Source organism: Perca flavescens, chromosome 22 (assembly GCF_004354835.1).
Source record: "Perca flavescens isolate YP-PL-M2 chromosome 22, PFLA_1.0, whole genome shotgun sequence".
NCBI lineage: Eukaryota > Metazoa > Chordata > Actinopteri > Perciformes > Percidae > Perca > Perca flavescens.
Window position 1 is genome coordinate 3,908,481 of NC_041352.1, and position 22,350 is coordinate 3,930,830.

Sequence of the window (22,350 nt, forward strand, 5' to 3'; positions counted from 1 at the left end):
AGGAAAAGTTACCTATTGTTGCTTTGAGGTCAAACAAACAAGTGTCGAGTGCAAGTTTTGCAAAAACATTTGTAAAGCAAAGAATTTTAAATCCAACATTGTTAACATCCATGTTTACTAGCATGCAGTCTTATTCCCTGCCTTTGGTCACACATTGCAGCATATCGTGTAAGCCCTACCTGTAGATCAGAAGAGGAGTGTGAATCCATTGGCAGGAATGCGTACCACATTACTTGTCTGCGTGTGCGTGTGCATGTCTGCGCATCGTCATTCTAACAAAACACTGATCCACTGATAGAAAGGAACTGCTCCATAGAGCTAGCGGTGTCAAACTGCACAGAGAACTATTAAGCGCTCAAGACTGCAAGTGTAGGTAATAACAACCGCCGTATGAAGTTTAACATGGCCGCCCACACTTTCCTATTGCACCAAATGTTTCCCTGAACGCCCCCCAGCAGGCATCACAAAAAAAGTCATCAGGGGCCTCCGTTACAATCATGTTTTTCAGATTTATTTTGACCAAACATTCTTCCTCTCTAAAGCGTGACATAAATCACGTTCCCTTCTCTTTTCTGGACAAAACACATCATGGGTAAATAAGGCTAAAATTCTCATATCTGCATTTATGAAAGCATTTGAACAAAACTTTAGAGGAAGTGGTGCTACAAACCGATGCTGAGGAATCACATTATTAGAGCATGATTAAAATTAAAATCAGAACATGAGAATGTAAACAAATCACATAAAAATTTTTTGTTTGATTACATGTAATTATTGATTCTGTTCTATAAAAGAGGCAATTATGTTAATAATGGGAAATATAATCTGTTGTCAGTGTATCTTAATGCACTTCAAGTGTTGCCAGCTTTACCTTGCTATCTACATGATATCAAAAAAGAAAGAAATAAACCACAAATGCTGACTGAGGGCTTTCTCGTTAATTATCACCATGGATATAGTTTATTATACTAAGTATTGCACAAAATCCTCCACAGTCAGTTTGTACAACTGCCCACTAGCTGCTGCATTTCTATCAGATTTGTATCTTTTCCACTTACTTCTAGACAGACAGCTCGATTTGTTGACAGGCAGCTTGTGGCCCAATCAGATTTAAGAGTGACGATGACAACTCATTCCTCTTAATGATGTCTCTACAAACACCTAATCCTGGACCTATAACTCAAATAACAGCACCAGGCTACATGTAGGCTACATCTTACTGATGTTTAGTGTATCTGTGCCACCCCCTGCCCCCCCTGCCCCCCCCCCCACACACACACACATGCACAAACACACTCCTCCCTCTCATTTCCTACCTACCACCATCACTCGGTGACACGACTACATCAACACAAAGACATCAGCTGTAAGTTATGTGTAATGGTATGAAGAGAGGATATGGTTTGATCCCACAATTCAACCATTTCACTGATGCTTTTGTCCAAAGTCACTTGCAACTTAGGACAGTGATGTTAGCAGGATGTAGAAAAATGAAATAATATGCAGGTTATGAAGGCTGATTTTGGATATTGGTTTGTCCACACGGGTTTAAAAGAGGAAGTGTGAGCGTCTGATTGGTAGAAGGTTACATTTGTAGAAGGACTGAGGCCTGTAATAGCTGAGGGCTGAGCACGTGTTGCTGTCTAGTCGGCGTAGATGATGAATCCGGAGAAGGTGCTGTACTTGTTGTTGTTGCCGCCATGCGCTTTGCCTCCGTCGAGTTTGATGTAGACCTCGTCTCCTGGCTCCAGATGCAGCACAGCGCTGTTACTGGCATAGTCATAGTTTTGGTCTGCATCCTGGGCGATGGCACTGGCACGCACCTGCAGGAATGCACACACAGACAAACACACGCGCGCACATACGTTAAGTAAACATCTCATAAGCACAAACAGTCTGAAGCCCCGTTTATGTCCATTTGGAGCTGATATATTCAGTGTTGCACCCTGTTTACCCAAGCCACTCTCACTCCCAAGCCACTCTCACTCCCAACTGGTCAAATACTGACGCTTGGTCAGTGTCTCTCAGCGTCAGATACCAACATAAATATCACCCTTTAGCTTCTGTATGGACGGCGCTGTAAGATGACGTAGTATTAAGAGCGACAACGGTAGATAGTATGAAAGACCGAAAATCCGTACAAGGAGGTTGGTTGGGAACAACACAGGACTTTCACCCAGGAGACCGGGGTTTGGGTCCTGTTCTTGTCCTGTGTGTCACTTAAACATCCATTTTGTAACCCCCCCACCATCTTTTCCTAAAACTGTCCCATTATTCTGCAGCATGTCAGTCAAACGCGCATTTAAAAACAAAAGAGAAACAAGGTCCTCACAAGGCAATCGTGAAAAGCCTTTATTTAAATGGCTATTCTATATCAAAATCTTACATAAAAACTAAAACTGGGCAGCAACCCACGCGTATCGTAAAATGGCCTTCATCGGGGTGTTTTGTGTTCCCTTTCCAAAAGAGCTTTTTTTAAATCTGTCAAATCGGTCCCAAACCAGAGCGTCAAAAAAGTAATGCCAAGAATCCCAACCAAGCACGTCGTAAAATGACGCCAAAAGGGAAGCCCCACTTCATCTGACGGAGACACTAAATGCAAAAAGAGATTTTTTGCGTCAGTAACAAACACCAAAGGCACCTGACCATGCGTCAATTTTTGACAGCAAGCGGTTCTGACCAAGCGCTTTTAATCCGTAGGTTGATGGCTTGGAAGCGATAATGTGTTGGTCTACCCCCGGACCATCTTAGCCCTTTTTTTCAGTCATTCATTCGTCCAACAGATGTATGCCAGGTCCCAAAACATCTCGCCAAAGGACTAGAGTTCAAAACTAGCCAGCTGGCAAACACTGGCACATTTACAGAAATCTTGAATAAATGTGTGTTGTCCTTACAAATCAAATACATTAAAATGCATGCAAGTACACAGACTGAGAGTTAAGGCCATGTATGCAGTCATAAAGCCTGATTGACAGTAGTATACGGCTGAGCATGTGCACCAGACAATGACGACTACTCACGCGGAGTGGACAAGGTCATCAACAAGTAAAATGGAAATGGAAATAGAAAAGGGTTCTGGGGGATCAGTAAATGGCTCCCAATCAGCCCATTAGATCTTGATATTTTTGTGTACAATAAATAGGAGGATTTTGACATGACGGTGGTGCTGGAGGAAATGTCAGGTGATCAATACAGATATAAAAATTCCATTTCAGGTGACATCATGTTTATGACACAGCATATAACTGTCTGGGGAGCTTAGCTGTATGTTGTATATTCTCCCCATGTTTCCTGTCTGTTTCCCAGCTGTCACTATCAAAAAAGGCAAAATACCAAAATAAATAATACAGGAATGAAGAAATACATCTTCACAATCTTGTCAGTAGTTGACAGACATGAATTGTGAGAATTCACTTCCTTCCACACATAAAATACAAGACTGGTCATTTTCAAATACAGACACATTAACAGTTTCTCTACCTAAGGTAAGGGATCGAATCCGGCAGCTATGAGTAATGAGTAAGTTGGCAACACACACACACACACACACACACACACACACACACACACACACACACACACACACACACACACACAGTGAACTTAGCAAAACCAACAGTACCAACACACACACACACACACACACACACACACACACACAGTGAACTTAGCAAAATCAACAGTACCAAAGAGGTAGCTGCAGCAGTAAATACTTTAAAATACCTGTCCTGGTCTAACGGCCAGTGTTGTAGTCAAGACCACGTAAACTGAGACAGAGTTAAGACCAAGACCAAGGCAGGGTAAGACCGAGTCAAGACCGAGACCAGACCAGTGCCAGAAAACAAGAGCTTCTCCTGTCTCCCGCATTCACTCTATCTTGGGAGTGTGTGCAGAGACAGTAACAAATTTCTAATTAGAAATGACTCAAGTTATTGGTTGCATTTGAAGCAAGAAGTTTTACATCCAATCACGATAACAATGTTAACACATAAAATTACAGTTGAAACCAGATATTTACATACACTTCAGAAAAAAACACAAAAACTTATTTCTTTACTGTCATACATACAATCAGAGTAAACTTTTTCTGTTTTAGATGAATAAATATATAAATAAATATAAATATCAGAATCGAGCGAGGGAGAATTTTTATGTATATTTTTTTATCACTTTCATCAAAGTCAGAAGTATACATACACTTCCTTAGTATTTGGTAGAATTGCCCCGAAACTGTTTCACTTGGGCCAAACGTTTTGGGTATCCTTCCACAAGCTTTCTACAATAGTTTGCTGGAATTTTGGCCCACTCCTCTTGACAGAACTGGTGTAACTGGGTCAGGTTTGTAGGCCTTCTTGCTCGCACTCGCCTTTTCAGTGCCGGCCACAAATGTTCTATAGGATTGAGATCAGGGCTTTGTGATGGCCACTCCAATACCTTGACTTTGTTGTCCTTAAGCCACTTTGTAATAATTTAGTAATTAGTAATCTAATTTGGAGGTATGCTTGGGGTCATTGTCCATTTGGAAGACCCATTTGCGCTCCCAAGCTTTAACTTCCTGGCTGATGTCTTCAGATGTTTGTTGTATTTTGTGAAGTGCACCAGTCCCTTCTGCAGCAAAGCAGCCCCACAACATTATACTACCACCCCCATACTTCACAGTTGGGATGGTGTTCTGAGGCTTCAAAGCTTCGCCCTTTTTCCTCCAAATATACTGTTTATCATTATGGCCAAACAGTTCAATTTTTGTTTCGTCGGACCACAGGACATGTCTCCAGATTTTTGTCCCCATGTGCAGTTGCAAACTGTAGTCTGGCGTTTTTTATGGTGGTTTTGAAGTAATGGCTTTCTTCTCCCAGGGTAACCTTTTAGCTCATGGTGGGAAAGGACTCGTTTTACTGTGGATAATGACACTGTCTTACGAGTTTCAGCTAGCATCTTCACAAGGTCTTTTGCTGTCCTGGGATTGATTCGCACATTTTGCACCAAAAAATGTTCCTCTCTGGGACTCAGAATCCGTCTCCTTCCTGAGCGGTATGATGGTTGTACATTCCCATTTGCGTATTATTGTCTGAACAGATGAACGTGGGATGTTCATGCATCTGGACATTGCACCTAAGGATGAGCCACACTGTGGAGGTCCACAATTATTTTTCTGATGTCTTGGTTGATTTCTCTTGATTTTCCCATGATGTCAAAGAAAGAGGCTATGTGTTTGAGGTGTGCCTTTATATGTATCCACAGGTGTGCCACCAATTAACTCAAATGGAATCAATTAAACTATCAGAAGCTTCTTAAGCTCAGAATGGAATCATCTGGAGTTTTCTTAGTGTATGTATACTTCTGACTTTGATGAAAGTGATAGAAAAATACATAAAATTCTCCCTCGCTCGATTCTGACATTTAACAAATACAAAAAATATGTTAATATTTATTGATCTAAAACAGAAAAAGTTTACTCTGATTTAATGTATGACAGCAAAGAAATACAAGTTTTTTTTTTTTTTTTTTTGTATGTAAATATCTGGTTTCAACTGTAGATGCAGAGGCAAGTTAGTGATATCCCTGAAGTTGTGGTCTTGAAATAAAATACAGAGTCCTCTTTATCCAAGACCAAGTAAAAATGTGGTCGATTCCGAGACAAGACCGAGACCTTCAAAAAACGGTCTTGAGACCAAAACCGGTCTCGAGACCAAGACCGGTCTCAAGTACTACAAGACTGTTAACAGCTGACCTGTAAACATGTATGAATATATTTTTGGATGTCACAGAGGATTCCAGGACTCCACCTGAACGCAGTGCTATGTGTGACACCAAGCTGTGAACTAGCTCTGGGGAGCTTGTTCCCCGGAGCCCTTATGTTTTCTCACCCCGCAGTTTTCCCTGGATTAGGATGAACCTAAATCATGGTTGCAGCTGTCGCGTGGGCCAGCTAAGCACCCTGCTACACGCTGCTATGCCTTGCTAGGCCGTACAGTGCCCTCCTACGTCATGCTACGTCAGGCTATGCCCTGCTACGTCCTGCAGTGCCCTTCTATGTCACAAACTACTACAACAACTACTATTTCTAGCCATAGTTCCATTATCTTTATTGTGACTATAACTGCCATTGTGCATCACACCCCGAACCGGCACCATCAGACACCGCCTACCAAAACCTGGGTCTTTGTCTGAGGTTTCTCACTAAATGGAAGTTTTACTCACCATTCAAGGTTTCTCCCTAAAAGGGAGTGTTTCCTCGCCACTGTCACACTAAATGCTTGCTCTTGTGGGAATTATTGGAACTGTTTGGTCTTTGTAAATTATAGAGTGTGGTATAGACCTACTCTATCTGTAAAGTGTCTCGAGATAACTCTTGTTATTTATGATTTGATACTATAAATAAAATTGAATTGAAAAATGTAATCGAACTACCTACAGACCTTAAAATGCTCGTCCCTACCCGTTAGCAGACCAGAGCCACTGCTGCATTGGAACATAGTTCTGCAGTTTCACAGATCTAAGCAGAGTGAAGTCTTTATACCAAATACAACTCAGAGAAAATCATGTAAAAGAAAAGCCAAAACAGAAAATATGGGCAAGGATGTAGCTCAGTGTGCATGCGTTGCATTTATGAGGTTCTGGGTTCAATAAGCGTCACCTCCAAGTGTTTTGGTTGGTCTGTCAGGACCCAGGGTCATCCTCTGTTCTTGCTCCACAGTGGTGGAATGAACTCTCCACGATAGTCAGGACAGCACAGTGACTCGCACTGTCAGCTTTATCTCCACAGCGCTGTGGAGTAAGGTCTGGCTACACCACACATACATTCTGGGATAGGAGAAAAAAACACTCTAGGTTGTTTGCATGTCTATGAACCAATAACAGTCGTCTTGGTCAGCACTAAGCTCTGGACACAGTGACGGTGGTCTGCTAAACAGTCTCGGGAAGGAACTTGTTTTGGTCGAACATTTTGCACCCCGTAAAAGAAAATGCCACTTCCAATATTAAATGAAGTTAACTGTTCACACAATGCAGCAAAGTGAGCTATTTAAATTAGCTGGATACATGGTTAAACATCATTGGCTCTTACCATTGTATCTCCCTGTGTACTTCATCCACAGCAATCCCACCAATCGCTCCCAAAAATCCCAGTTGGAGAGGAAATGCCGTAAACATATTCTTTGTACATCTTTACAATCATTCCCCGAAAGAACCAAGCAGGCCAGACTTGATGGTTGCACCATCCAAATGTTCTTCAAAACTTTACATTTTCAGCGTGTCGCTTGCTAGCTCAAAGTTAGTTGTTTCCAGAAGAGAAAAGAGTTTGAATATGGCAACACAGAGAGAGGAAGGTGAGGGACATCCAGCGGGTGAGCCACGCGCCAGATGTCAGGCAACTATCCTGGAAATGTACTTCCGTTGATCCAGACTACTGGACACCTTCCAAGGCAGGCTGAAAACCACCACTTTCCCATTGGTTCAAAGACATGCAAACAAGCCACAGCGTTTTTCATCCCTGAATGATAAGGGCTGACACAGCGCTGGAGCATGGTCAGCTATGCAAGACTACTTGGAGGCCAACAAGACATATAAACTATACATACTTTACTGGGTCTTGATGAGCTGCAGCATTTAATTTATAGACAAACTGTAACCTAGACTGAACATTTACTACCACATGACAACTTTACTGTTAATTTGTTCTCTGTTATCGAATATGTCTGTTCTGAGCCAATCCACCGTCTCTCTCTCGCTTGACTCACTATGCTCACATTACCTACTCTTTAGTCTATACCCACAACGTTCCACTTCCGGGATTGCTCCAGTGCTGCCGGAAATTCTGCCTGATGTCACTCTTTTTGGCCGGATGTCCGTCCCCTTCCTCTTCCTTTGTGTTGGCGTTCTAACCTCTGGTGGATTTGTGAGGACTATGGTTAACTGCTCCTCAGATCTCTGCAGGGTAAATCCAGACAGCTAGCTAGACTATCTGTCCTATCTGAGTTTTCTCTCGCACGACTTAAACAATTTTTGAACGTACACATGTTCCACCAAAACAAGTTCCTTCCCAGCATAGCTTAGTGTTATCCAGTGGTGATTCTACATCGAATTACACCTCCTCCTTGTTCAATCCTAAATAGCGCGGCGAGCGGCAGGGCTGGATGGCATCGTAGAGTGGCATCGTAGGGTGGCCGGTGCCAGCCTGGAGCAAAGACCACTACAGGAGCCGTTAGCGCAGATACAAATGCCCACTGGCCTGGGAGTGCACCATCCCTTTATCACTATTAAATCACTGTTCTTTATTATCAACGTTTAATTCCTTTGAAGACATTTGGCAGAGCAGCATTGTCTTTTTTTTTTACCTAGTTGGATTGCTTTCATAAACTTCTATCTAGACAACTTTTACTACGTTTTTCTATCGTCTATCATTTGTGCCTGCAGCTGCATGGGGCGCCAGTGAAATGATAGATAATAGAAAAACGCTTCGTTGTTTGTTTTGTTTTAAGCTCGTGCCGCACCCCATGTGTCATAAAAAAATGCCGCCCCGGGCAGCTGCTTGCTTCGCCCGTGCCAAAAAACGCTACTGGTGTTATCTAAAAGATTTTAAATGTCATGGCTGAATATGTAGCTGATTTGGACAATGCGGAAGAGGCCAAACGAGATTTCTTCTTGAGCAAGATTTGGTTAGACACAATGACAATCAGACCGGATCAAGGGAAATGGGAAGAAAAACGTTTTATTTCTCTAGGCTCTCTTCCAAAATGTAGTCAGACACTTATGATATCAATCTGAGCCTGCCAGTGGACATATATTGATGCTGCGCATTTGCACCGAAGGATTACATTGCAGACCGTTTCGTGGCTGCAGGCTGAAGAGCTTTCGCTCAATACAGGGCCAATTTCAAAACTTTTTGTCCCCCCATTCTTCCACAGCACTGCGGAGGAGGGTCTGGCTAGTCCACACAGGGGAAGGATTTTAGTCAAAAAATTATATATATTAAAATAAATATAATTTGATTGTCGATTCTAGCTCGGAGGATGTTTTCCCGAATCAACCGGAGTTTAGAATGCCAACACAAAGAAAGCGGAAGGTGAGGGACATCCGGTGGGACCTCCGCCGGCACCGGAATAATCCTGTAAATGAAACACGGTCGAAATAGACTACTTAAACACACAAACATGGGTCCTGGTTAAAAAACACAGACGTTTCCCTTTTAACATTTGGCTATCAGCCTTTATTTCAGAAGTCAAATTTTTCGGTGCTGTCCATAAGAGACAATGTCAGATATAAACATCTCCCTGAGTTTCTTGTGTGAAAGTAATCTGAAAACCTGCGAGAGACAGACATCATGGCTTTCAAACGAGCAAAGTGGCATTTGGTCAAGGCCACACCCCCCCCCCCACCTCCCCCCTCTCTCCTCCTCAATAGCATTTAAAGCTACAGACACAGAAATGGCACATCCTAAGGAAAGCTCACTGTGGGACTGTAATTCTGCACCAAGGCTGAATTTCAGGAAAGAGACTTCAGATACAGTATTAGGGGACCACTAAGGTCTATATAAAAGAGACTTCAGATACAGTATTAGGGGACCACTAAGGTCTACATAAAAGAGACTTCAGATACAGTATTACGGGACCACTAATGTCTATATAAAAGAGACTTCAGATACAGTATTAGGGGACCACTAAGGTCTATATAAAAGAGACTTCAGATACAGTATTAGGGGACCACTAAGGTCTATATAAAAGAGACTTCAGATACAGTATTAGGGGACCACTAAGGTCTATATAAAAGTGACTTCAGATACAATATTAGGGGACCACTAAGGTCTATATAAAAGAGACTTCAGATACAGTATTAGGGGACCACTAAGGTCTATATAAAAGAGACTTCAGATACAGTATTAGGGGACCACTAAGGTCTATATAAAAGAGACTTCAGATACAGTATTAGGGGACCACTAAGGTCTATATAAAAGAGACTTCAGATACAGTATTAGGGGACCACTAAGGTCTATATAAAAGAGACTTCAGATACAGTATTAGGGGACCACTAAGGCCTATAAAAAAGAGACTTCAGATACAGTATTAGGGGACCACTAAGGTCTATATAAAAAATTCATAATCAAAGTTTATTTTACTTTTACTTCTTATAATTAAGTACATTTAATATCATAATACTTTTGATACTTAAGTTCAGTAAATATCAGAGACTTAGTAATATGCTGAAATGTGACTTTAACTTCTACCAAAGTCATTTTCTGGTAAGATCAACCCAGTATTACTTGCAAGTACTTTACATGGACTGACTTACTGATTTTTATTTTTTATGAGATGACTATAATTTTAATGTCCTTTTTTTGTTTGTGAAGTGACCTTGGGTGTCATGAAAGGCACTTTAAATAAAATGTATTATTATTATTATTATTATTATTATTAGTACTTAATTAAGTAATTAGTGCTTGGACCAATTCTATTTTCCTTATATATGCTTCCTCTAGGTAATATTATTAGGAAACACTCGATTAACTATCACTGTTACGCAGACGATACCCAATTATATCTGTCAATTAAGCCAGATGAAAGTGGTCAGTTAGCAAGACTTCAAACGTGTATTGAGGATATAAAATCCTGGATGACCCACAATTTCCTGATGTTAAACTCAGACAAAACTGAAGTTATTGTGATAGGACCAACGCACCGCCGAACTTTGTTTTCGAAAGATATAGTTACTCTGGATGGTATTACCCTGGCCTCCAGCACTACTGTCAGAAATCTAGGAGTTATTTTTGATCAGGATATATCCTTCAACGCCCACTTAAAACAAACCTCAAGAATAGCCTTTTTCCATCTTCGTAACATTGCCAAAATTAGGAATATCCTGTCTCAAAACGATGCTGAAAAACTAGTCCATGCATTCGTTACTTCTAGACTAGATTACTGCAATTCCTTATTATCAGGTTGCCCAAATAAGTCCATTAAGACTCTCCAACTGATCCAGAATGCTGCAGCACGTGTTCTGACGAGAACTAAGAGAAGAGATCATATTTCTCCTGTATTAGCTTCTCTGCATTGGCTTCCAGTGAAATATAGGATTGAATTTAAAATCCTCCTCCTGACTTACAAAGCTCTAAATGGTCAAGCACCATCATACTTAGAAGAGCTCATAGTACCTTATTGTCCCACTAGAGCACTGCGCCCCAGAATGCGGGGGGCTACTTATGGTTCCTAGAGTCTCTGGAAGTAGACTGGGGGCCAGGGCCTTCAGCTATCAGGCTCCAGTATTATGGAACCAGCTCCCAGTCGGGGTTCGAGAGGCAGACACCGTTACCACATTTAGGAGTAAACTGAAAACCCTCCTCTTTGATAAAGCTTATAGTTAGGGACGAGGAGTTGAAGCGTCCCACCTAACCCGCCCACTGCTTCTCCTCGTAGTCATCAGTTTTTTTCTATACTGTATAATTAATAATCGAGCGAGAGTAGAGGGAGGCGGTCCAGTACAGCCCGACCCGGTTGGGGGGAGTTCTAGCCTGACCAGGCACCTCTCTTTAACCTGCCTCTCTTAAGTTATGCTATTACAAATCTAGACTGCCGGGGAGGCTGTTCCTCCCTAAGACACACTGAGCTGCTCTCTCATCTCTACTTGTTACTTTTGTATGCATCCTGTCCCAGAAATGCTTGTTACTAATCTAGCTCTGGGGAGTTTCCCGGCTGCATCCTGCTGCGTCCGGCTGCATCCGCAGCCTCCCCCCGTGCTCTGCAGCGCCACGTTACATCCCGCAACGCCCTGCTGTGATGTTCCTATGCACAGAGTAGTCAGGATCCGGTATAGGAGACTGCACTACTCAGTATGACACGATGTGCCCTGCTATGACATGAACTTCCACGATAACCTTCAAAGTCAATGTGACTTCTAATGTGACTGTTATCACCACTGTTCATCACGCCCCCAACCGGCCCGTCAGACACCGCCTACCAAGAGTCTGGGTCTGCCGAGGTTTCTTCCTAAAAGGGAGTTTTTTCTTGCCACTGTCGCAATAGCCACTGCTAATGCTTGCTCTTGAGGGAATTACTGTAATTGTTGGGCTTTTGGAATTTATAGAGTGTGGTCTAGACCTACTCTATCTGTAAAGTGTCTCGAGATAACTTTTGTTATGATTTGATACTATAAATAAAATTGAATTGAATTGAATTGAATTGAATAGTAGTAGTAGTAGTAGTAGTAGTAGTATTACTGTATACAAGACAGATTCACTCTTGTTGGACATTGTGACTCCCAACTGTGAGAGACTGAAGATCCTTCAGCAAGTTTTGAAAGTGAACAGTTTTAGATTAGAACAGTTTTTAGTTTTTTATTTATTTTATTTCAAGTATTCCTGTATTTTCCTGTCCAGCTCAGGTTCCTTTAGATCATCGTCACATTCCCTTCCCCTTTCAAAGCAGCACACCGATTAAGAAAAGCCCGTCTTTCAGACAGAATGGTGTCATCTTCAGGTACAACTCTTTTTGTCTCCACATAATCTACCCATCTACTCTCAAGCCTCCAAAACCATGTCATTCCTCAATGCCAGTTTTTGGGTGTTAAAACCTATACTTCATAACAGGGATCTTCAACAGGTGGTCCTCAGAGTCAATGCAGGGGGGGCCACCAAATTATTAGGTTTTTTCAAAAAGTTCTAAAATGACTGATTATTAGCAAATCTAAATCCCCACTGATGATAGGCTTACCTATAGGTAAGCTAGTAACAGATACATATAAAATCATGCCAATTATTACAATTATTAAGCTATTTTAATAGCTTCCTATTCTATGCAACAAAAATAAATTATGTATAAAGGGTTTAGGCCACCCTACACCCAGTTTATTATGCAACTTCATTTTAATACAATCCAATCGGCCCCCAGGTATCGTGAAAGAATCAAATTGGGACAAAAGCAAAGCGTCCAGGCCCATGAGCTATTATTTTGTCTGAAGTACCCCGCTGTTTAGTAAGTAACTTTGACTCTGAGTCAGTTTTAAATGAGCTACTTTTAACTTTTACTTGAGTAGATTACTATACCGGTTATTTTACTTGTACTTAAGTAAAAGTTCATCAAAGTAACAGTACTCAGTGGTGAAAGAAGTATTCAGATCCTTTACTTAGAGTAAGTAAAAGTACTAATACCACACTTTAACAATACTCTGTTACAAGTAAAGATTGAAAATCTTACTTAAGTTGAAGTGTGTAATATCATCAGGAAAATGTAGTCAGTCCCTCCAGAAAAACGCGACTATGCGATTGCATAATTCAATCTATAATCAGCCAAAGTCTGCATATTTATGCAGGGGCCGCATTTTTTCAAATATGCCGCACTTTCGCTGCATGAATTGCCGATTTCCGTGCAAAATATGCGGGGCTTGCATGATTTCATAATCCCCGCATTTTCGTTGCAAAAAAGTCCCATATATCTTAGCAGAAAGTTGAAAAATGTTGCGCTTACTTCACATAAGAGCAGCCATTTTCCCCCTGTTGCCATGGGAACGTTATGAAGTAACGTAATTACACGACGTGAACGAAAGGACTGTGTAGTTAAAGTATTAAAACATTGTAGAAAGTGTAAAGGATCCAACCAGTTGTGTGTTTAATGGTCTCATCATCTTAGCTGGACTTGTAGCCGTTATATTGTCGGCTAGTTTACTTTTGAATCAAACATCAGATTTTATAAACTACATGGGTTTTGTGTGCAGGAATCTGAATGTGTAAAGTAACTAGTAACTAAAGCTGTAACAGATGAATGTAGCGGAGTAACTAAAGTAACTAGTAACTAAAGCTGTAACAGATGAATGTAGTGGAGTAACTAAAGTAACTAGTATCTAAAGCTGAAACAGATGAATGTAGTGGAGTAACTAAAGTAACTAGTAACTAAAGCTGTAACAGATGAATGTAGTGGAGTAACTAAAGTAACTAGTAACTAAAGCTGAAACAGATGAATGTAGTGGAGTAACTAAAGTAACTAGTAACTAAAGCTGAAACAGATGAATGTAGTGGAGTAACTAAAGTAACTAGTAACTAAAGCTGAAACAGATGAATGTAGTGGAGTAACTAAAGTAACTAGTAACTAAAGCTGAAACAGATGAATGTAGTGGAGTAAAAAGTACAATATTTCTCTCTGAAATGTAGCGGAGTAGAAGTAGAAAGTGGCATGAAAAGAAAAGACTCAAGTAAAGTACAAGTACCTCAACATTTGTACTGTATTACAGTACTGGAGTAAATGTACTTAGTTACATTGCACTACTGATAGTACTTTTATTTAAGCAGAATATGTTTGGACTCTTTCCACCTCTGCTCTTACACAGCAGTGTGAGCAGCATTAACTGTGACTATTGAAATAAATAAAAAGGTTTGGCAGCTCCTGCGAGCGCCTACAGCAGCTCGCCTGACCGGCCCGTTATCCAGCCCTCATTGTTGTTTTTTTTAAGGTTGCACGTTCCTGCTGTTCCAGTTTTAGAACAAAGGGAATGTCTGAAACACATTTTGATTCTTCTATATCTTTAGCCCTTTTGTACTTGGTCTGATTTAAAGTGCCCATATTATGAAAAAATCCCTTATTTTGTGTTTCTGCTGCTTCCACGCGCATACAAACTCGGAAAAAAAACCCATCCATGCTGTTTTGAGTGAGATACAAGTTTCTGAACGTGTCCTGCCTTCAGTCTCCGGGTGAGCTGGTCAAAATCGGCAGGGCCGTCTACGTCATTGGCCGAAACATTTGGTGTGTGCTAACCACTTTAGCTAATACCACTAGCTAGCTGTTTCTCCAACTTCGGCCTGTACAAGGCAGGATTAGTCGGGAGACTTCTTCTAAACGAGGGCACACTTCCAACTTTGCGTGGAATACCTGCAGAACAGGGACATGGAAGTAGTTCTTTTGGAGATTAGGGTGAACTAGTGTGTGTTGTAGCAGTGTTTTGCCATTGAGAACGAGGTGGCTAACCGCTTCTAGCTAGTAAGCCTTACCTAGCTACTGCGCTACTTCTATCCCAACAAAGATGGGATAGAAGTGCGATGCTTCACTCTGTAGCTAAAACAGAGAGCTCAACACACAGGGTGAAAAGAGGAGCTACAGCAATGTGCAGTACAACAAAAATATGGTGTTTTTTGAAAATTAAACCATATAAACCTATTCTGGTACAACCTCTAAATACAATTATGAACCTGAAAATGAGCCAGAATTCCGTGAAATGATAACAAACTGTTATAACCGCATTACGTGGTGGTGGCACGGAATGTGTGAAAATTCCGTGTGGCCACCACAGAAAACAATGTCAATGTAAAGTCAATGAGAAGATGACGTAGCTTTAAGAGTGACTACGGTAGCGAGTAGTATGTAAGGCCGAACCATGACCTTTTCCTTAACTTAAGGGGCCGTGTTTATTTTCTGGAATTCTTCCGTGGTCCCATCACGTAATTTTCGGCGATCCTTGTTCATTTCACGGAATTCTTCAGTGGGCCCATCACGGAATGTTTTGCGATTCCGTGAAACTGCCAGATTTTCTGGAATTCTGTGAGATCAGGTTGAAATGAGCATAATATGGGCACTTTAAGTCCTCTGGTTGTATGCATATTTCTGTATGCACAATGTATAAAGATGTTTCCATTCATCAAAGAGTATGCAACTATTATCGTTTTACTCAGTTATCATTTTGGTTAAAGATTTTATTTATTTTTCAACAGTTGTTTTAGTAATGCTATGGTGAAAGAACTATTCAGATCATTGACTGAAGTTGAAATACCACAATGTAGTAAATAGTCGTAGAAGTCCTGTATTTAATGTACAGTTAGAAAGAAGTTGTTATGCAGCAGAGCTGTCAGATTTATTTTTTTATAATTTATTTGATTGGAATTAGGGCTGGGCAATAATTCAATATGACAAGTTTTCGTCTTTCAATGGAATCTTATCGTGATGAAATCATATATCAAGATATGGTGATGTACAATCACGTTGTCTAAATTGATAATAACAAGCACACACTAACTCCGTTTTCTCAGGAAGTGAATATTTGAAGAATTGCAGATTTGTTTTAACATCACACTATTTTTGTGCATACATGTAAACACAGTCAGTACATAGCTGGGAAACTCACTGTGAAAAATATTTTGTGAAAGCACCAATAGTCAACCCTACTATTTTATTCATATCGAAGACTTTTGTAAACTCATTTCAGGCACCAAAACAATGTTTTTACATGTGTTCACCTTTACGAGATTGGAGGAAATACCAAAAAGCAAACTTTTCAGCTTTAGGGCCAAATTATCTCTTTATACATTGTTCTGGAACTAATTTGGGCCTCACTATACAGAAAGCTGAGTGTTACCATGTGGATATGCAACACATGGGGATCAGGTTATACTGAAATACCCTTAAAAGGAGAATTTAAGAAGATATGTAAACATCGAGAAAATGCCCTTAGACCTCCGAGGGTTAATATGGATCCGAACTCCAGGCAATGGGCATCCTGTCAACCATTTACACAGAAATGTGTTTCCCCTCTGACCGTGTTTTCAAACCTGTCAGCGGCAGTATTCCTAATTGAAACGTGTCTTTCGGCAGCATCTGATTGGTCACAGTGTGCAGCCCTGCGGGTTTAATCCCACACGTTTGCAGCGTTGCAGTGTGCTGACAGGCGGGGGGGAATCTGCTCGCTGGAGCGACACCGCAACAGCGCTCTGCCCCACGGATTAGATCTGCTGCTGACAGCCTGAGAGTGGGACAAACACACAGCACAGGAGGGTCGGGCATCCTTTTCATTCTAACTGGGGGGCGATTCTAGGATCAGAGCTTTAGGGGTGCCTGGGACCCTTTTAATGTCATTTTTTAAAACGTTCTTCTACTGTGCTGACTGTGCATTTCAACATCATTTTGGACCATCTTGGTAGGGGAAACAGTGAATTATGTAACTAGAAAGACCCCAACAATTCTGAGAGAACTTCCTTTAATGCTGAGCCACAGAGCCATCACTATAAAGGTGATGTGGTATTACATATGAAATCAGATATTTATCTATGGAAAAAAGCAGACATTTCCAAAATGTAGTATCAATAAGTATTAAAAATGTGAAAAAAAGTTATTTTGACTAATGGCTGATAAGCACTATTTTCTGAAAATGGCTCATTTCAAAAGCTGAACACACATCTTCATAACACACACAACAATATTCCAAAAACCAATGAACTAAACTGGAATGGAGCAGCGTGACTTTGCTTAATGAATATATATATATATATATATATATATATATATATATATATATACACAGGGCTGGACAATTAATCGAATATGTATCGACATCAAAATTCTGAAGCTGGTATCACCGCATTTTTCCCATGACGATAATTTCGATAATTTATTCTTGTTGATAGGCCTAATACTTTCTCCTTAAAAACATTCTACCTCGGGTGTAGTCACATGACTTTCCCCGGACCAGTCAGCCGCACGCATGGAAAGCCTAAGGAGCAACTTGTGCCCAAAAAAAACCTGCAACATTTTGGCTTCAGAAAAGATGATTTAGAACAACGTGATTAATTATCGTTCATTAATTAACATGCGTTTCATTAATTTGCATTGTCCCCCTTCTCAACTTTCCTGTTGTCCTCGGGTCAAATTTGACCCTTTTTCTAACTTACTTCTTGAGAAATTTGTTTTTTTTTTAACTAAATTGCCCAAAAATAACTGAATGAAGTTGGCAACAAGCCTAGGTTTGGCACATAATTGGTTGATCATTATAAACCGGCAAGCCGAGGAAGACAACGGGTGTGATTATGATTAAAAAAAAAGACAAGATTTAATAACAGTACCCTGACTAGACTTTGACATTTCACGTTCCTCTAAACTCAACCATTAGTCAAAATAATTCATAATTTCTGCTTTTTCTTACTCAAATATGATGTATTATTTCCTATAAATGAGGTTTATTGACCGTGAATTCCTAAAAAGTAGTGTAAAGCTAGGGGTAATACGCTGGAATGAAGGTGTAATCCTATGATAATGCATACTTTATGCTTAGTAAACAGGCAGAGGAGGAAAACAGGTGCATGGATGGTGGACAGGAAGACAACATGAGGGTTATACAAACTGAAGAGAATTAAATGTGATGCATTTCTCCAGCACACAGCACGTGAGGTGGACACAAACTTACAACCCAGACCAGCTTAACTGGTATAATGCGTCATTATAATGTATTCAATGCATAAATGATGTAGGTACTCTGGATTAGCGCTGCACATTATATTGTTTTTTCATCGTCATAATTCTGGCGCAGTAAACACATCTGGAAAGGCTCCGACGCATGAAAGACACTCCAAGATTTTTTTAGTTGAAAGAAAATATCAGCAGAAAACATGCACTTTAGAATGTAATTATTCTTTATTTAGAATTATGTTTAATTCAAAGTTCAATTTGTTTAATAAAAGAAAGTTGGAAATGATTTCCTTTTATTTGATTTAATCCAACAAGAATCTTGTTGTATTTTAGCAGAACACTGAAAGCAGCAGAACTGAGAACACTTTAATATCTGTTTATTTATCGCATGTAATATCGATATCGCGATACTCAACGTTATCACGTATTTCCCTCATATGGTGCATGCCCTACTCTGGAAGGAACTCTTTTACATACTCAAGTACAAATCTTTATGAAGACCTCTTCACAGTCGGTTTACAGTTTGTAATTCAGGACTGACTTGAACTTTTTTTACATTTGTTTTAGGCCTACTCTATTTCTGTTTCACCAAATAAAAATAAAAATATATGTTCACCGTGACTGTTGAGAAAGAGATGGCTACGGAAAAGATGGAGAGATGATATCACAGATAAATTGCCCGTCTTGTTCTGATTTGGTGACAACTGAACACAGCTACAGAGGTAGCAGATTATGCTGTATTACCCTGTGGGACTCCGTATACAGAGAGTCCAGGGAACGTATTCAGACAGCCTCTCTGACTGAGTGCTCACCCTTCTCTCCGTGCAGCTTTTTAATAATAATAATAATAATAAATTGAATTTATATAGCGCTTTTCATGGACTCAAAGTCGCTTTAGTGATGGAGAACTCCTCCAACCGACTACAGCGGGCTAATTAGCCAGCTCCTCTTCACAGGATCACCTCGGACCCTTTGTCCTGTTAAACCCACCGAGCTATGGTCCATTACCAGTCACACACACACACACACACACACACACACACACACACACACACACACACACACACACACACACACACACACACACACACACACACACACACAGCAGCAGACTTGCTCCCACTAGTGAATTGATGTGCTAAATTACTGTGTGTTTATGGGGGGCGGGGCACAAGACATCTATTAATGCTTTTTTTGTGCACTGTCCCTGTTCAAATAAATACATTACAATTAAGATTACAATTATACACACACACACACACACACACACACACACACACTGACTTTACATACAGTATGTGCAGGCTGCAGGTGATTTAAAAGCAGTGTAAACTCCGTTTAACTACTTTTATTTATTTTTTTACAAACACTGAATTCTTGTGCAGCTGACCGAGCGCAGTGTTACCTGGTTGTTTTTGCACAGGTCAGCCCACATGCTCGTGCCGTCCCCTCCGCGCATCAGGACGTGGTAGGTGAAGAAATAGATCCCGGGGATGGAGCACGTGAACTTCCCGGTGGTGGGGTCGTAGTGATTCCCCAGGTTGGTCACCACGTCGTCGAACTTGAGCAGCTCGTAGCCCTCGTGCTGCTTCTTCAGCCCTGCGTAAAAGGCGATCTTGGGCACGGTGCTGTACGTGGCCGCGCTGATCGCACCGGCGGCTGCGCTCGGTCCCGGCGGGCCCGGTAAACCCGGTCTGCCCGATTCGCCTTTCTCTCCAGGTGGCCCCGCTGGACCGGGCGGTCCCGGCTCGCCGGGAGGTCCCCTTGGACCCGCTTTACCCGGACGCCCCGGCTCCCCTTTCGGACCTTGGATAAAAGTGGGCAGAGACTGCACGAGGCCGCTGTCCCGGACCGTGTCCGCCGCGGCGGTGCTGGTCGGGGACTTGGTTCCGTACGGGTCGCACACCATCCTGCAGGTGCCGAGCATCTCGTAGTGTGCCGCCGTGCCCGCGGAGTTGACCAGCACCGGGATGAGGATGACCAGCAGCAGGACCATGACGACCCCCAGGACCCCCGCCGCCACCAGCCGCTTCCTGCCGACCAGCCGCGTCAGCGCAGCGCGATCCGGCTGTCTGCTTTTGGGCGGAATCTTGCTGGCTGAGAGGTTACCCTTTAAAGGAAGAAAAAAAAACTGTAGCGGAGCTACACTTTGTTGGGAATGTTGAATGGACTTTGAAGCGAGCAGAGCCCCCCCTCCCCTCCCCTCCTCTCCTCTCCTCTCCTCTCCTCTCTCCACACTTTTTCTGCTGATGCGCTGGTCCTCCAGTCTCTTTCAAACTTCTTCACTGCGCGCTGATTTCCAAAAGCACTGGATTCAGCATCTCTGGGATCCAGACATGGGGGGGAGGAGGGAGGGAGGGGGGGTCTGGCCCCTCTTTGATCCACAGGTCCCCGAGCAAAGTGTTTGCACAGCAGCTGGACCCTTTAAGGTGGATCAGGGCAAGTTAGACCAGTCTGTCTGATATTGAGCCTCAGAGTCAAAGGCGCAGATACACAGCAGGAGCATCACAGAGACAGAGAGAGAGAGAGAGGGAGGGGAAGAGGAAGAGGGAGAGAGAGAGAGAGAGAGAGAGAGAGAGAGAGAGAGAGAGAGAGAGAGAGTAACAGAGAGGGAGGGAGAGAGAGAGATGATAACAGAGGATCCTGATCTCTCGTCCAATAGAAAAAGGGCAGGGATGGGGAGATAGCATTTTATAGAATCTGAATTCAGTTATTAATCCGCTTGGCCTATGGAATTCCTTATTAGGGCTGCACGATGTGAGGAAAATATGTGATATGCGATAAGGTTGCTGAACATCGCGATAACGATAATACTTGCGATACCTAAACAGATGTTAAAGTGTTCTCAGTTCTGCTTTCAGTATTCTGTTGAAATACAACAAACTGCTTGTTGAATTTAAAACAAATGAAAGGAAACCAATCACTTAAAAAAAACGACAGTTACATTTTAAAATGCAGTTTTTCTGCTGATATTTTCTTTCAACTAACAAAAAATCTCAGAGTTTCTTTTGCGATGTGTTTATTGCACCGGTTAATATTGCGATGACAATTAAAAACAAACAATGTACTATTGTGCAGCCCTGTTCCTAATCATATCTTTAGTTTGTTTATTAAGGAATCCAGCACATTAGTCACTTCTCTGTGACATTCATTAACCCTGTCCGGCTATTTCTCTCAATTTGTGCCAGATCAGTTTTGAGACTATCTTTCTGCGATAGTGAATGGAAGACTCGATAAGGGATCCGTTGGCCCACAGGAACCAGAACCCATCCCTACCCAAGATTTTTTAGATTTTTTCAATTCAATTTCATTTTTTAGTTAGAGTTATCTCAGGACACTTTGCAGGTAGATCTTGATCACACTCTATAATTTACAAAGACCCAACCATCTCTGCCCCCGATATAAAGAAATATGATTCATAACAATTATAACAGTTGGTATGATGAACAGTGTCAATTATATTAACAATAAAGATAATTGAACTATGACTAGAAGTAGTAGTAGCAGTGTAGGGCGTAGCAGGGCATCAAGCAGGAACACGGCAGCAGCTGCAACCACGATCCAGGTGCTGTAGTGGAAAGTTTTTATCTGTCATACCGATGTGTGCCACCACAATCCACAAAGGTAATCTGTGAGCCGAGAAAGCATAAAGACTCCGGGGAGGAAGAAGGTCACGGGAGCTAAGTTTAGTAACAAGCATTACTGGTAATCATTTCACACTCAGCAGTGAATTGTTGCACAGTTTGATTGTATGTGGCAGGAGTGATTTCCTGTAGCGGCCCGCTGCTTCCTCATTGTGCGGCCCATAGAGCAGGCGCACTAGAGACCTCCAAAGGCCGAGCCGGCAACTTCCTGTTTAGCTCTCCGCTAACTTAAATGGATTAACTTATTTAATTGTGAGGCTCTTCTTGACTTTTGTTATTGAACCAAATGGGTCAAACTCTGATAGTGAAATGAGTCATTTTGTGGGGGTTGTGACGCTCAAAAAATGTAAGTCTTATATAAGTCTATAGGAAAGAGTGTTTTTGGGGCCCATGGCATCAAGTGACAGACATGAAGTTGTACTACCACTGTTTGGCCGTCAAATGTCAAATTGGCTTTGAAGCCCAGCGCACTTCCTGGCGGCCTGCAGTAAACTCACAAACCTGGCAACTCTGCATAGAGGAGCACTGGTTGGACATAAAATGACTGAATGAATTCC

At 41.6% G+C, this 22,350-nt stretch overlaps 1 protein-coding gene across 1 annotated transcript; it reads right to left on the reverse strand.

The window, feature by feature from the left end:
* Positions 1–1,310: 1,310 nt before the first annotated feature.
* c1ql3a (complement component 1, q subcomponent-like 3a) lies at positions 1,311–20,169 on the reverse strand. Its single transcript, XM_028569860.1, has 2 exons — positions 19,555–20,169; positions 1,311–1,823 (listed from the first exon to the last, which is right to left on the reverse strand). The coding sequence occupies exons 1-2, from the start codon at positions 20,143–20,145 to the stop codon at positions 1,644–1,646; spliced, it is 771 nt and encodes a 256-aa protein (XP_028425661.1). The 5' UTR covers positions 20,146–20,169; the 3' UTR covers positions 1,311–1,643.
* Between the last annotated feature and the right edge of the window lie 2,181 nt (positions 20,170–22,350).

Excerpts from the sequence above, each read along its gene's own strand:
- c1ql3a (XM_028569860.1), bottom strand. The coding sequence starts at position 20,145 with ATGGTCCTGCTGCTGGTCATCCTCATCCCGGTGCTGGTCAACTCCGCG. Across the intron at positions 1,824-19,554 it reads ACCTGTGCAAAAACAACCAG|GTGCGTGCCAGTGCCATCGC; the intron begins GTAACACTGCGC and ends GCATTCCTGCAG.